Raw genomic sequence first — 13,949 nt, forward strand, 5'->3', positions numbered from 1 at the left:
CCAGTCGTTACTGCAGCAGCATAATTGGTTCTAATTGCTAGAATGTTTGTTTTAATCTGGACTAATGCTGTTCTGTTATTTTAGTGTTTCCCTCTGGGGTTTTGCAGAGTAGGGCTTGATTAGGTTGATTGACAGTAAAATCATGTGACTGGGTGGAACTAGACTTAAACAAAGAAATCAAGCCCAGTTTGCAGCTTAGGATCTTTAGAGAGGGGTCGCTTCTTCTGGGCCTCTTTTTCTCTCTGGATTTTGAGACTGGGATCTGCCAGAGACTAGGTTTATTTTTCTAAAGTTCTGCTGCTTGAGGATATATACCTCTCTGGAAATTGCTGTCTGGGTGTCAGAAGACAGGTGCCTCTCTGCATCTGTCCAGAAGGGTTAAAAGGCTGGAAACATAGCACTCACGTGAGCATATCAGTTTTGTGCTGATTCTGAAGAGTGATTTATGTCTATGAGGATACTGCTTGCATTGGAACTATAGAGATAGATATCTATTAAGAACTATAATACTACATTATCGCTAGACTATTAATCCAGAAACTCAGCTAATGTTCTGGGGACCTGGGTTCGAATCCCACCACGGCAGATGGTGCAATTTAAATTCAATAAAACAAAATATTTGTAATTAAGAATCTATCGATGACCATAAAACCATTGTCGATTGTCGTAAAAACCCATCTGGTTCACTAATGTCCTTTAGGGAAGGAAACCTGCCATCCTTACCTGGTCTGGCTGCATTTGACTCCAGAGCCACAGCAATGTGGTTGACTCTGAATTGCCCTCGGACAACTAGGGACAGCCAGCAACACCATGTCCCACAAATAAATACATTTTCTAAAATGTGTAAGTCTTTTAATTGGTAAAAGTTATGCTAATTTTGTTATATTCTAACTGTGTGCTTAACTATTTTAATAAAAGCTTCCTAGTGGGTCAACTGATTCATACCTGGAATTCATACCTTATGCTCACCTTAATGCCAAAATTAAAAAAGCTGGGGTCTGGGCTAACTTCATAATAATACACCTTGGATTTCTGATTTGGTCCCTAATAAGATTCAAATCCAGGAATGATCACAGATAATGGAACTGAGAAATGTGACTTTTCTGATCATCAGATCCAACATGTGCTGACACTAAAGCTTCATCAACAGAGGTGATCACCTACCAACAGTGTGTCCGAGCAGACTCTTCACTCCTATCACGAAGCCCTCTGCAAATTCCTCTGGTCCCTGAACAGCACCCTAAACATTCACAGTCACCATTGTTAGAGAATTAAAACTTGGGTCAGCTTTCAAAATCACAGCTGACATATTTTCCATTCTTTCCTCATTGACTTACCTGGAAAGGTTCATAGAAGAATGCTTCAACACCTTCAGACAGTCCTCTGATGAGGCCAACTGGGTTTCCAAGAACATCCAGTCCCAAAACAAGCACATACATTTGCTTTAGAAACTGTTAAGAGAAGAAGTGTTGAAAGATTTGGTCAGTGGTATTTTTCAGGCTTTTCAATTCAGAGTGCATGAATCATTGCTATTCAAATATACAATCAACAACCTACATTTATACAAACATCCTTACATAAAAGAGCATCAGTGATGTGTATGAGAGGAGGACCAAGGTGGTCCATACCAAGCAAGAAAATGTGAATTTTGGGTATGAGGAAAGAAATACCATAGAAAGAGTTGAAAGAAGCAGTTTTTAAAAATGGGCTATAAAACAGGTATAAGGTAGGGAAAAAGCATATAGAAGGTGGGAAAAAAAATTACAAAGCACATCAGCCTTGGCTAAAAGTAGCACTCTCACTTCTGATTCTAAAGACGATCTGCTCAAGTCCAACCAAGACTTGAACTCTTAACCAAGGCTGAGACTCCATTGCTGTGCTGAGGGAGTGCTCTAATGTCAAAGGTGCTTCCATTCAGATGATATGTTAAATCAAGGTTTTGACTGCCCTTTAAGGTGGATGCAAGAGATCCAACAGTAATAATTGTAGAGAAGAGTTCTCCTGGAGTTGTGGCCAACATTTATCTCCCAACTAAAATCACTAAAATATTAGAATTGATCCAAAATTGAGTTTGCTCTCCTCAAGAGAGATGATTATGGGGAGAATCATAGAATCATAGAAACCTACAGTGCAGAAAGAGGCCATCTGGCCCATCGAGTCTGCACCGACCACAATCCCACCCAGGCCCTACCCCCATATCCCTACACATTTACCCGCTAATCCTTCTAACCTACGCATCTCAGGACACTAAGGGGCAATTTTAGCATGGCCAATCAACCTAACCCGCACATCTTTGGACTGTGGGAGGAAACTGGAGCACCGGAGAAAACCCACAGACACGAGGAGAATGTGCAAACTCCACACAGACAGTGACCCAAGCCGGGAATCGAACCCAGGTCCCTGGAGCTGTGAAGCAGCAGTGATGGGATAGCTGGGGGCGGACCCTGGTGTCCTGTCAGGTAGACATCAAGAAACCCACTGGGTATTGGAGAATTGGAGAAACTGTTCCAGTGGCAGAGGAGTCAGTAACCAGAGGACACGAAGGGTGAAGACATACTCTGCAAGTTATGCTGATTTGGGTTGCACTGCCTGAAAGAGTGGCAGCCATGATGTGGAGATGCCAGCGTTGGACTGGGGTGGGCACAGTAAGAAGTCTCACAACACCAGGTTAAAGTCCAACAGGTTTATTTGGTAACACAAGCTTTTGGAGCGCTGCTCCTTCATCAGGACTCAGCTGATGAAGGGGCAGCGCTCCGAAAGCTCGTGAGTCCAAATCAACCTGTTGGACTTTAACCTGGTGTTGTGAGACTTCTTGCTGTGAAAGAGCGTGGAAGCAGATTCAACAGTAACTTTCAGAAAGGAGCTGGATAAATACCTGAACGGAAGAAATCTGCAGGGCTGTGAAGAAAGAGCAGGAAATTGGACTAATTTGATAGTTCGGTCAAAACGTTATCACAGTAACAATGGGCGAATGACTTCCAATGATGTTGTATCATTCAGCAGACATTTATATCAATGCTGACTGTGGAAACTTGCTGTATGCAAATTGCTTGAAGCATTTTCATAGTTTATGTCAGTGACTATTCTTTAAAATAAAGTACTCCATTGGCTGAAGTTCTTTGCTACCTTGTAAGGCCACAAAAGGAACATTATAAAGACAAGCCTTTCTCTTAGTGGTTTAGAGAGAGAATTCCAAAAGACAACAGCAGCAGCAGCAGGAACACATACCAAGCTGAGAATTAGCTAACTGGCTTCATGAATGTAGTAACTGAAAGCTCTGGGAGCCAGGGCTAAGGGAATGAAGAATAAAGAGCATCAGCAAGACAAAGGGAACAGGCATGGTTATACAAGCAGATAAGGTCACTCAGGTAGGTCATGGGAGTGTTGGAAATAGGAACGAGTGTCTGGAAATTCAGTTGTTGAAGACAGGGAGCCACTGAAGTTTGGAAAAGTGTTGCAGATGAGAACTCAAGCATAGCTCTGGATTAGCTGATATGAGAAGGATGCTGAGGAAACCATTGGCCTTGCAAGAGATGACCCACCATTGGGAAGCAACCAGCCATCTGTTTACAGCCCTAAACACAGGTCTCCCCACAGCACTACAAAGGCACTGTGCCATCGCCTGACACACAGATTCCCAGAGCAATTTGTTGCTGCACCTCACTTCATAATGCCTCGGGTCACAGACCCAGATCTCACCCAAAGACAAAGAAAGAAGAATGCTAACACCTGTGGATATTCACAGCTGGGCACAAGTCACCACCTTGAGGATACAAGAATAAATTGAAGAAATAACCACTTACTTGTTCACTGTAATGTGAAACTACTGCCCACATCAAGTGATTCCTCTTGTAGAACTGGAATTTCATTTCGAAGAATGCAAGCCTGTAATACAAGAAACTCTTAAGTTTCTCCTCAAAACTGAACTTATATAAGAAAATGTCATTCAACTCATCCAGTCTGTTAGCTCCAGCGACCATAAGAATTGGGACAGGAGTGGGCAGCCTGCTCTGTGGCTGATCTTATCCTGGTCACAGTTCCACCTTCCTGCCTGTTCCCCATCATTGCTGACAAAAACATGTGTAAAATATCCAACTCCCCAGAATGTCTCTCATTTACCAGAAGATGCACCAGCCCGGAAAGTGAACAAAATAAAGCTCCAGAATCACAGTTCCTTGAAGTACTTGGGATGCAGACCTGAACATATCTGACGCTCAACATTTTAGCCTTTAATCACTAGATTTGCTTGAAGACATCAAGTGAGACTAGGTACCAATCCGAAAAATTACAAACTTCTCCAAAAACAAAAGGTAGCATTTGGCATTTTGATAGACTTGATAATGAGAGGACAGAGTAGAGGGGGGGGGGTGGTGGTGGTGTACTAGGTGGGGCGGGTGGGGTACTAATCGTAGAGACGCAAGAGAGTTCTCCTGGTGCTCTGCCAACATTTATCTCTCAACTAAAATCACTAAAATATTAGAATTGATCCAAAATTGAGTTTGCTCTCCTCAAGGGAAAGACGCTTATGGGGAGAATTGGAGAAACTGTTCCAGTGGTAGAGGAGTCTGTAACCAGAGGACACAGAGGGTGAAGACATACTCTGCAAGTTATGCTGATTTGGGTTGCACTGCCTGAAAGAGTGGCAGCCATGATGTGGAGATGCCGGCGTTGGACTGGGGTGGGTACAGTAAGGAGTCTCACAACACCAGGTTAAAGTCCAACAGGTTTATGTGGAATCACGAGCTTTTGGAGCGCTGCTCCTTCATCAGGTGAGTCCTGATGAAGGAGCAGCTGTGTGGGTGGGGTGGGGAGGAACTGATCCCCTCATAAAAGAATCAAGAATGAGAGGGCACGGATTTTAAAGTGATTTGCAAATGTAATATTCGAGAAAATGTTTTCACACGAGTGGTTGGGGTCTGGAACGCACTACCTCGAAGTGCGGGGGAGGCAATTTCAATCAAGGCGTTCAAGAGGGCATGAGATGATTATTTGAATAGAAACAATATGCAGGGGTTCAGGAAAAAGCAGGAGAATGGCATCAATTGATAATACTCACGTGGAGACATGGGCTGAACAGCCTCCTGCATCAGAACAATTCTGTGATTCACTGATTTCTTTCCTTCTTGACCAACCATCTCCTTGAACCTCTCTCTCTTGCGTGCCCTTTCCAACAACTGTGAGGAGCTAATGGACTTCTTTGCCACCAAGAACCTGGTCTGCTGCTTCCCTCCTTCCAGCCAAAGTCAAATGGCATTCCCTGTCCTCACCCAGTTCTCTCGTCTTTGCTTCATACCCTCTCTGAGCATATCGCATCCACAAGGTGCAATTCCTCTTTACCTCGACTCTATTCTGACCACCCCGCTTCTCTTCCAGGCCCCAAGCTAATTGATCTAAGAAATGGTTTCCCCTCTCCACGTCCCATTCCCCCCCTCCTTTCAAAACCAAGCATCATCGTCAATCCCCCTAACCCTGCACACTACCATCCTAACTCTAATTCCTCTTTCCTCACAAGGCCTCAAGCATGTCGCTGATTCCCAAATCCACACCCATGTTTTCTGCAACTTGGTGTTTCAATCTCCTTAAATCAGGTCTTTGTCCTTTCCACAACTTCAAAACAAAACCACAAATGTGGCCATGGTGCTGCTGGTTTCTCTCTGCAACTCTTAACCATTCTCTTTCATCATCTCTCCTGCTTGCCAGCTCAGTATCTTCCAGGATATAGATCCTTATTGCAATAAGGTCATCAGAACTGTTTGGAAATTCAATAAATGTTAAATAAAACCTCTCTGCTTTTCAATTTTGTCCCTCCAGAAATGAACTTTGGAGCTTGGTATTGACTCTTTATGGTCTCAGGTGGCACAGTGGTTCGCACTGCTGCCTCACAGCACCAGGGACGCGGGTTCGATTCCCGGCTTGGAGTTTGCAGGTTCTCCCCATGTCTGCATGGGTTCCCTCCCACAGTCTGAAAGACGTGCTGGTTGGATGCATTGGCCATGCTAAATTCTCCCTTTGTGTACCCGAACAGATGCCGGAGTGTGGCGACTGGGGGATTCTCACAGTAACTTCATTGCAGTGTTAATGTAAGCGTTCTTGTGACACTAATAAATAAACTGTATAAACTTTAACAAACTTAAGTCGCAGTGTTATTGTAATGATATATGAATCTGTACCTGTAAATCCCTCTGCTCCCTACCCTAGTAAGACACGAAATGTGTCCTTGTTCCTCCAAACAAAATGCACCACCTCATCTTTGTATTTAAATTTATTTTGGCATCTACAGGTTTGACCAATTTGTTCTCAAACTGCAATATTATGATCGCCTTGATGTGTCTGATTCAGACACACGTTCTCCTGGTGGCAGTCTCTGTGTTAAGAAGTGAAAATTGCTGCTATAAGACAAAAATAAAAGTGAAAAGCAGCTTGCCGTGCTTACTTAAAGATGAGATCGTCCACATCTGTTAACGTAGCGCCAATGCTTTTGAGCAAGATGTGGAGAGACTGGAGTGGTACTGCTTCCTGCTTTTCTTTGCTGGACTCATCTCCCCCGGAGTCCAGAGACAAACTTAGGTGCAACTGTTTAGAGAGGAAGATTGTGACTAAGTAACAGCAACTTCAATACTTGGGCCAGCATTATTAAATGCGAGCAAGATATTCTGCATTACACGTTTTAAATGTTTACAGAAAAATAGAGTTAGCAATGAGTTCTCATGTCCTTTGCAGGTTCAAGATGAACTTTCTCTGGAGTAGGGCAGGACAGTGGCAGTGTTAGCACTGTTCCCTCAATGGCCAGGGACCCGGATTCGATTCCGGCCTTGGGTGACTGTGTGGAGTTTGCATGTTCTCCCTGTGTCTGCGTGGGTTTCCTCCCACAGTCCAAAGATGTGCAGGTTAGGTTCATTGGCCAGGGTAAATTGCCCCTTAGTGTTGGGGGACTAGCAGAGTAAATAGGATGGGGTGGAGGGGGTTGTATGGCAATAGGGCCTGGGTGTGATTGTTGTCAGTGCAGGCTCGAGGAGCTGAATAGCCTCCTTCTGCACTGTAGGGATTCTAGGATTCTATGATCAAGTTGAGCAAAGATGTGATTTTTAACAGGAATGTTATTCTGTAATTTAGCAAAACAAGAGGGTTCTTTGGTTAAACAATATAATGAATTATAAGATTCACATGCACAAGAAAAATCACTGGTTATATACATAGATTATATACTTTGTATAGAGCAATGAAAAGGCAAATATCCTTAAAATCACTTAACAAATATATCATTAGGTCTGATTTGGAAATATTCAGCACAATTTCCTGGAATTATTTCCTAAATTTTAGTTGCTTTTGGCTCAAGAGATTGCACCAGAGATGGGCAAGAGGTGAATGAAGTCGATGGTGAAATTACACTGTCTCAGGCAGGCTCAATGGACAGCTGTGTACTTTACATCATTTGTTCTTGTATGTTTGTATTTATAGCAGACAAAACAGAGGGAGATCAACTCGGAAAGCCAACAACAGCATGTGTTTGCAGCCTGGAGCCTCTGCTCATGTTTAATTGGGAAAATTAAAGGCAATGAACAGAAAATAATGAGCTAAACATCTGTAGCTTCCCAAGACATTGCAAACTCAGAAAATCAATCCAACTATCGCCTGTTGGATGAATTAAATGTTTGTAAATCAAGTCAATATTTTCACAGACGTTGCTGGTTATTATTGTTAAAAATAACTGTGCCAATGACAGGGAACATTGGGGTATGGAGTGCAAAAACAAATAATCACTGTTCCTACAGTTATTATTATTTTAGTTCTTTTAGTTTGAAAAAGAACCAAAATACTCACTTTGATTGGTGAAATGTGGAAATATTCGAAGAAGCTAAGTCTTGAAGCATCTGTCATTGACGTTTCCATCAATTCTGCCTTCAGTGCTTCTGTGTCCTGGTCTATCAGATTAGTCTGCAAAAGAAAGCAAAACCACTCTAAATCAATCCAATCAGGCCCAGCTTTGATCCAATTCTTCTGCAATGAAGAAATTAAAATATTTCTCAAAGTGTGACATTGTCTCATTCATATATTTCTGAAAATATTTTACCTTGAGATTAGTTATCGATTATCATGAACACAGCTATTTTGCCCACATGAATAACACAGGTATAAATTTTAGTTTTGTTTTAAATTTAAGTTTATTTATCAGTGTCATAAGTAGGCTTACATTAACACTACAATGACGTTACTGTGAAAATCCCCTAGTCACCAACTCTGGCGCCTGTTTGGCTACTGAGGGAGAATTTAATTTTGATTTGATTTGGTTCATTATTGTCACATGTATTAGCATACAGTGAAAAGTATTGTTTCTTGCACGCTATACAGACAAAGCATATCGTTCATAGAGAAGGAAACGAGAGAGTGCAGAATGTAGTGTTACAGTCATAGCTAGGGTGTAGAGAAAGATCAACTTAATGCGAGGTAGGTCCATTCAAGGAAGAAGCAGTTCTTGAGTTGGTTGGTATGTGACCTCAGACTTTTGTATCTTTTTCCTGATGGAATAAGGTGGAAGAGGGTATGTCCGGGTCCTTAATTATGTTGGCTGCTTTGCTGAGACAGCAGAAAATGTAGACAGAGTCAATGGATGGGAAGCTGGTTTGTGTGATGGATTGGGTAACATTTATGACGTTTTGTAGTTCCTTGCAGTCTTGGGCAGAGCAGGAGCCATACCAAGCTGTGATACAACCAGAAAATGTTTTCTATGGTGCATCTGTAAACGTTGGTGAGAGTCATAGCTGACGTGCCAAATTTCCTTAGTCTTCTGAGAAAGTAGAGACGTTGATAGGCTTTAACTATAACTTGGCATAGAGGGACCAGGACAGGTTGTTGGTGATCTGGACACCTAAAAACTTGAAGCTTTCGACCATTTCTACTTCGTCCCCGTTGACGTAGACAGGGGCATGTTCTCCTTTACGCTTCCTAAAGTCGATGGCAATCTCTTTCGTTTTGTTGACATTGAGGGAGAGATTATTGTCACCGCACCAGTTCACCAGATTCTCTATCTCATTCCTGTACTCCGTCTCATCATTGTCTGAGATCCGACCCACCACAGTAGTGTCATCAGCAAACTTGAAAATCGAGCTGGAGGGGAATTTGGCCACAGGTCTATAAGGAGTATAGTAGGGGGCTGAGAACACAGTCTTGTGGGGCACCGTTGTCGAGGCTGATTGTGGAGGAGGCGCTGTTGCCTATCCTTACTGATTGTGGTCTGTGAGTTAGGAAGTTCAGGATCCAGTCGCAGAGGGAGGAGCCAAGGCCCAGGTCACGGAGTTTGGAGATGAGTTTTGTGGGAATAATGGTGTTGAAGGTTGAGCTGTAGTCGATAAATAGGAGTCTGACATAGATGTGTTTGTTATCTAGGTGTTCCAGGCTTGAGTGCAGGGCCAGGGAGATGGCGTCTGCTGTGCATCTGTGGATCCAGGCAATCCGGGAGGCTGGAATTGATTCGTGCCATGACTAACCTTTCAAAGCACTTCAATGAGGCTTTATAAAGCACTGGTTAGGCCCCATTTGGAGTACTGTGAGCAATTTTGGGCCCCACACCTCAGGAAGGACATACTGGCACTGGAGCGGGTCCAGCGGAGATTCACACGGATGATCCCAGGAATGGTAGGCCTGACATACGATGAACGTCTGAGGATCGTGGGATTATATTCATTGGAGTTTAGGAGGTTGAGGGGAGATCTGATAGAAACTTACAAGATAATGAACGGCTTAGATAGGATGGACGTAGGGAAGTTGTTTCCATTAACAGGGGAGACTAGGACGCGGGGGCACAGCCTTAGAATAAAAGGGAGTCACTTTAGAACAGAGATGAGGAGAAATTTCTTCAGCCAGAGAGTGGTGGGTCTGTGGAATTCATTGCCACAGAGGGCTGTGGAGGCCGAGACGTTGAGAGTCTTCAAGACAGAAATTGATAAATTCTTGATTTCTCGAGGAATTAAGGGCTATGGGGAGAGAGCGGGTAAATGGAGTTGAAATCAACCATGATTGAATGGTGGAGTGGACTCGATGGGCCGAATGGCCTTACTTCCGCTCCTATGTCTTATGGTCTTATGGTCTTATGGTCAGACCACTGGATGATATAGTCATAGTATCCCTACAGTACAGAAAGAGGCCATTCGGCCCATCGAGTCTGCACCAACCACAATCCCACCCAGGCCCTACCCCCATATCCCTACATATTTACCCACTACTCCCTCTAACCTACGCATCTCAGGACACTAAGGGGCAATTTTAGCATGGCCAATCAACCTAACCCGCACACCTTTGGACTGTGGGAGGAAATTGGAGCACCCGGAGGAAACCCACGCAGACACGAGGAGAATGTGCAAACTCCACACAGACAGTGACCCAAGCCAGGAATCGAACCCAGGTCCCTGGAGCTGTGAAGCAGCAGTGCTAACCACTGTGCTACCGTGCCGCCCATTAATGCATGCTGTTTGGCTTTTCTTTGGTACTGGGATGATGGTAGTGGATAGGGACCTCAGATTGTTATAAAGAGAGGTTAGCAGACACGGGGAGAACGTGCAGACTCCGCACAGTCATCCAAACCAGGAATTGAACCCGGGTCCCTGGCGCTGTGAAGTAGTTCACCATGCAGCCCAAATACATTGAATGCCTATCTGAGCTGAAGTTGTGTGTATACTCGACAGTTTACCAATGTAAGAGTTTTTTTGAGATTTCTTTTTCTCCAGGTTTTATTTATACTGGGATATAATTCCATTTACAAGGGCAGCTATCCAGTAACTTGCCAAAGCTGGCCATTCTTCACTTGAGTCTCGACCATGAAGCACAATTTGTGACTACAGAAGACTTCATGCAGAACCCACACTTCTCCCCACCCAAAGGTTAATTTATTATTGTAATGAAAAGAGAATACTGAGTACTTCACACCTCAATCCTTCCAAGGATTAGGAAAACAACCATTCTGCCCTATTTAAGGTCCTTCCTCAAGTAACTTATTGTACGACAATGGACTTGATTTGAATCAACTCAATGACTGATGTTACCTTTTCCAGATTCTTCGAAGCATCTTGCATTGAGCAAACATATGTACTTTTTCACTGATTTCTCTTGTTGTCTTCAAGTCACACTCTGTTGGAGTACTCTCCAATAATCTGAGTTTACTTCGCATTTAATACTTCATATTTAACTGATCAATTGCCATTGCGTCCAAGTGAGTCTAAGTACAATGTTCAGGTGAAACAGGTTTGATAAAAGTGGGAGACTGGACCAGGGCCTGCATCGGGATAGCCACAGGCCATTTAGCCTCTTGTGTTTGTCAATTCTCTATGAATCAGACAATGCACTCTCCAGATGGGCGAAATCAGGTCTCCATTCAGGAGTTGGAAGTCCAGATGTCAATCAGTCTTATCCTCATTGACTGACATTTACCATCAGCAGGTCAAGGGAGTCCTCACCCTCCCTTCCTGTCAGTTCAATCAAAATGACTAGCCCACTCACAATTCAGTTGGGAGCCAATTTACCTTCAATTGAGTGATGCGCATTCATGAATACTTAACATAGCTTTCACCTAATTGAACTGGTCAGAGCAAAAACAGCTGTTTATACCAACAAGAAGTTAAAAATTCCAATAATGAAGGAGCTATGTATGTATGAAAGTTCATGCATAACATGCAGAGCACATACCAACATACAAATTAGGACTAGATCACTCAGCCCCTTGAGTTTGCTCTACCATTCAAAAAGATCTGATTGTAACTTCAACCCTACATTTTTGCCTTCCCCTGATTGCCATCACCCCCTCGTCAATCAAATAGTGAAGTTACCTTTTGAGTCATTGCAAGAGGATCGAACGCTGGGGTAAACATTGCGATAACTGCACTGAGAAACCCCTGATCAATCTTCACAGCCATTTCCTGAATCAGGACCATGAAGTATCTAAACGCAAACATAATATCACAGTAAGCATAGTTACAAACTTTAAACGGGAAAGATTTCAAAAAAACATGCACGTATCACTAACAGTTCATTCTTTCAAAAAACACACAAGGGCTTATCATCACTGAACACTCAATTACATAGTTTTCAAAAAATACCTGAACATGGCACAAATGAGCCATAGTGCCAGTGAACTTCACATTGTCATCAAGTCCCGTCTGGCCTTGCCCATCTCAATAATCTTTCAACTCCCATTATCATCTGTTTCCCCCACAACACCTGTACTTTCTCAGGTTACAGATTTGTCATGTCCGCTGCGCCTCTCACCAATTTTTACTGATGCACTACCGAAACCATCCTTTGCTTGGTATCACAGCTTGGTACGGCTCCTGCTCTTACCAAGACTGCAAAAAACTACAAAGGGTCGTGAACGTGGCCCAGCCCATCATGCAAAACCAGCCTCCCATCCACTGACTCTGTCTACACTGCCCACTGCCTCGGAAAAGCAGCCAGCATAATCAAGGACCCCACGCACCCTGGACATTCTCTCTTCCACCTTCTTCCTTCGGGAAAAAGATACAAAAGTCTGCGATCACGTACCAACTGACTCAAGAACAGCTTATTCCCTGCTGCCATCAGACTTTTGAATGGACTTACCTCATAATAAGATGATCTTTCTCTACACTCTAACTATGGTTCTAACACTATATTCTGCGCGCTCTCCTTTCCTTCTCCCCTATGTACTCTATGAACAGTATGCTTTGTCTGCATAGCGCACAAGAAACAATACTTTGCACTGTATCCCAATACATGTGGCAATAATAAATCAAATCAAATCCAAATGTAGGCCTCTCAAACATACCTCGACTTCCTTTGTCACAGCAATGCCAGCTGTGCCTTCAGCTATCATAAAAATCGTAGAATCCCTACAGTGCAGAAGGAGCTCATCGAGTCTGCACTGACACTCTGTCAGAGCATCTTGCCCAGGCCTACCCCCCCTCTCCTATACCTGTAGCCCCATATACTTATGATGTGGAAATGCCGGCGTTGGACTGAGGTGGGCACAGTAAGAAGTCTCACAACACCAGGTTAAAGTCCAACAGGTTTATTTGGTATCACGAGCTTTCAGAGCACTGCTCCTTCATCAGGTGAGTGGAGAGGTGGATACATAAACACAGCATATATAGACAGAGACTCAATTGCAAGATAATGGTTGGAATGCGAGTCTTTACAGGTAATCAAGTCTCTACAGGTACAGACGATGCGAGTGGAGAGAGGAATAATCACAGTTATATAAGCACAGGTCACCAGAACACTACACAACCCTGCCACGACAACCTCTGCAAGACGTGCCGGATCATCGACACGGATACCACGATCACACGTGAGAACACCACCCACCAAGTACACGGTACATACTCATGCGACTCGGCCAACGTTGTCTACCTCGTACACTGCAGGAAAGGATGTCCCGAGGCATGGGACATTGACGAGACCATGTAGATGCTACGACAACAGTTAAACGGAGACCGCTCGACAATCACCAGGCAGAATTGTTCCCTTCCTGTTGGGAAATACTTCAGCAGTCAAGGGCATTCAGCCTCTGATCTTTGGGTAAGCGTTCTCCAAGGGGGCCTTCAAGATACACGACAGTGCAGAATCGCCGAGCAAAAACTGATAGCCAAGTTCCGCACGCATGAGGACGGCTTCAACCGGGATCTTGGGTTCATGTCTCACTATCTGTAACCCCCACCATTTGGCCTGGGCTTGCAAAATCCTAGTAACTGTCCTGGCTGGAGACAATTCACACCTCTTTAACCTATGATTATCCTTTTCTTCATTCACATTGTCTGTACCTGTAGAGACTTGATTATCTATAAAGATTCTCATTCCAACCATCATCTTGCAACTGAGTCTCTGTCTATATATGCCGCATTTGTGAACCCACCTCTCCACTCACCTGATGAAGGGGCAACACCCCGAAAGCTTGTGCTACCAAATAAACCTGTTGGACTTTAACC

At 43.7% G+C, this 13,949-nt stretch overlaps 1 protein-coding gene across 4 annotated transcripts in view; it reads right to left on the reverse strand.

Annotated features, from left to right (window-relative positions):
* The window catches only part of vps13c (vacuolar protein sorting 13 homolog C), a 339,816-nt gene that overhangs the window by 40,140 nt on the left and 285,727 nt on the right, over positions 1–13,949 (reverse strand). For all 4 annotated transcript variants that reach the window (XM_078200207.1, XM_078200204.1, XM_078200205.1 and 1 more), the window contains 6 exons: positions 11,817–11,928; positions 7,822–7,935; positions 6,434–6,573; positions 3,804–3,885; positions 1,338–1,451; positions 1,165–1,240 (listed from right to left, as the gene is read on the reverse strand). In XM_078200207.1, coding sequence (XP_078056333.1) covers positions 1,165–1,240; positions 1,338–1,451; positions 3,804–3,885; positions 6,434–6,573; positions 7,822–7,935; positions 11,817–11,928 — 638 coding nt within the window. The remainder of the gene's footprint in view (positions 1–1,164; positions 1,241–1,337; positions 1,452–3,803; positions 3,886–6,433; positions 6,574–7,821; positions 7,936–11,816; positions 11,929–13,949) is intronic.

The sequence above is a fragment of the Mustelus asterias genome, chromosome 29 (genome assembly GCF_964213995.1).
Source record: "Mustelus asterias chromosome 29, sMusAst1.hap1.1, whole genome shotgun sequence".
Classification (NCBI taxonomy): domain Eukaryota; kingdom Metazoa; phylum Chordata; class Chondrichthyes; order Carcharhiniformes; family Triakidae; genus Mustelus; species Mustelus asterias.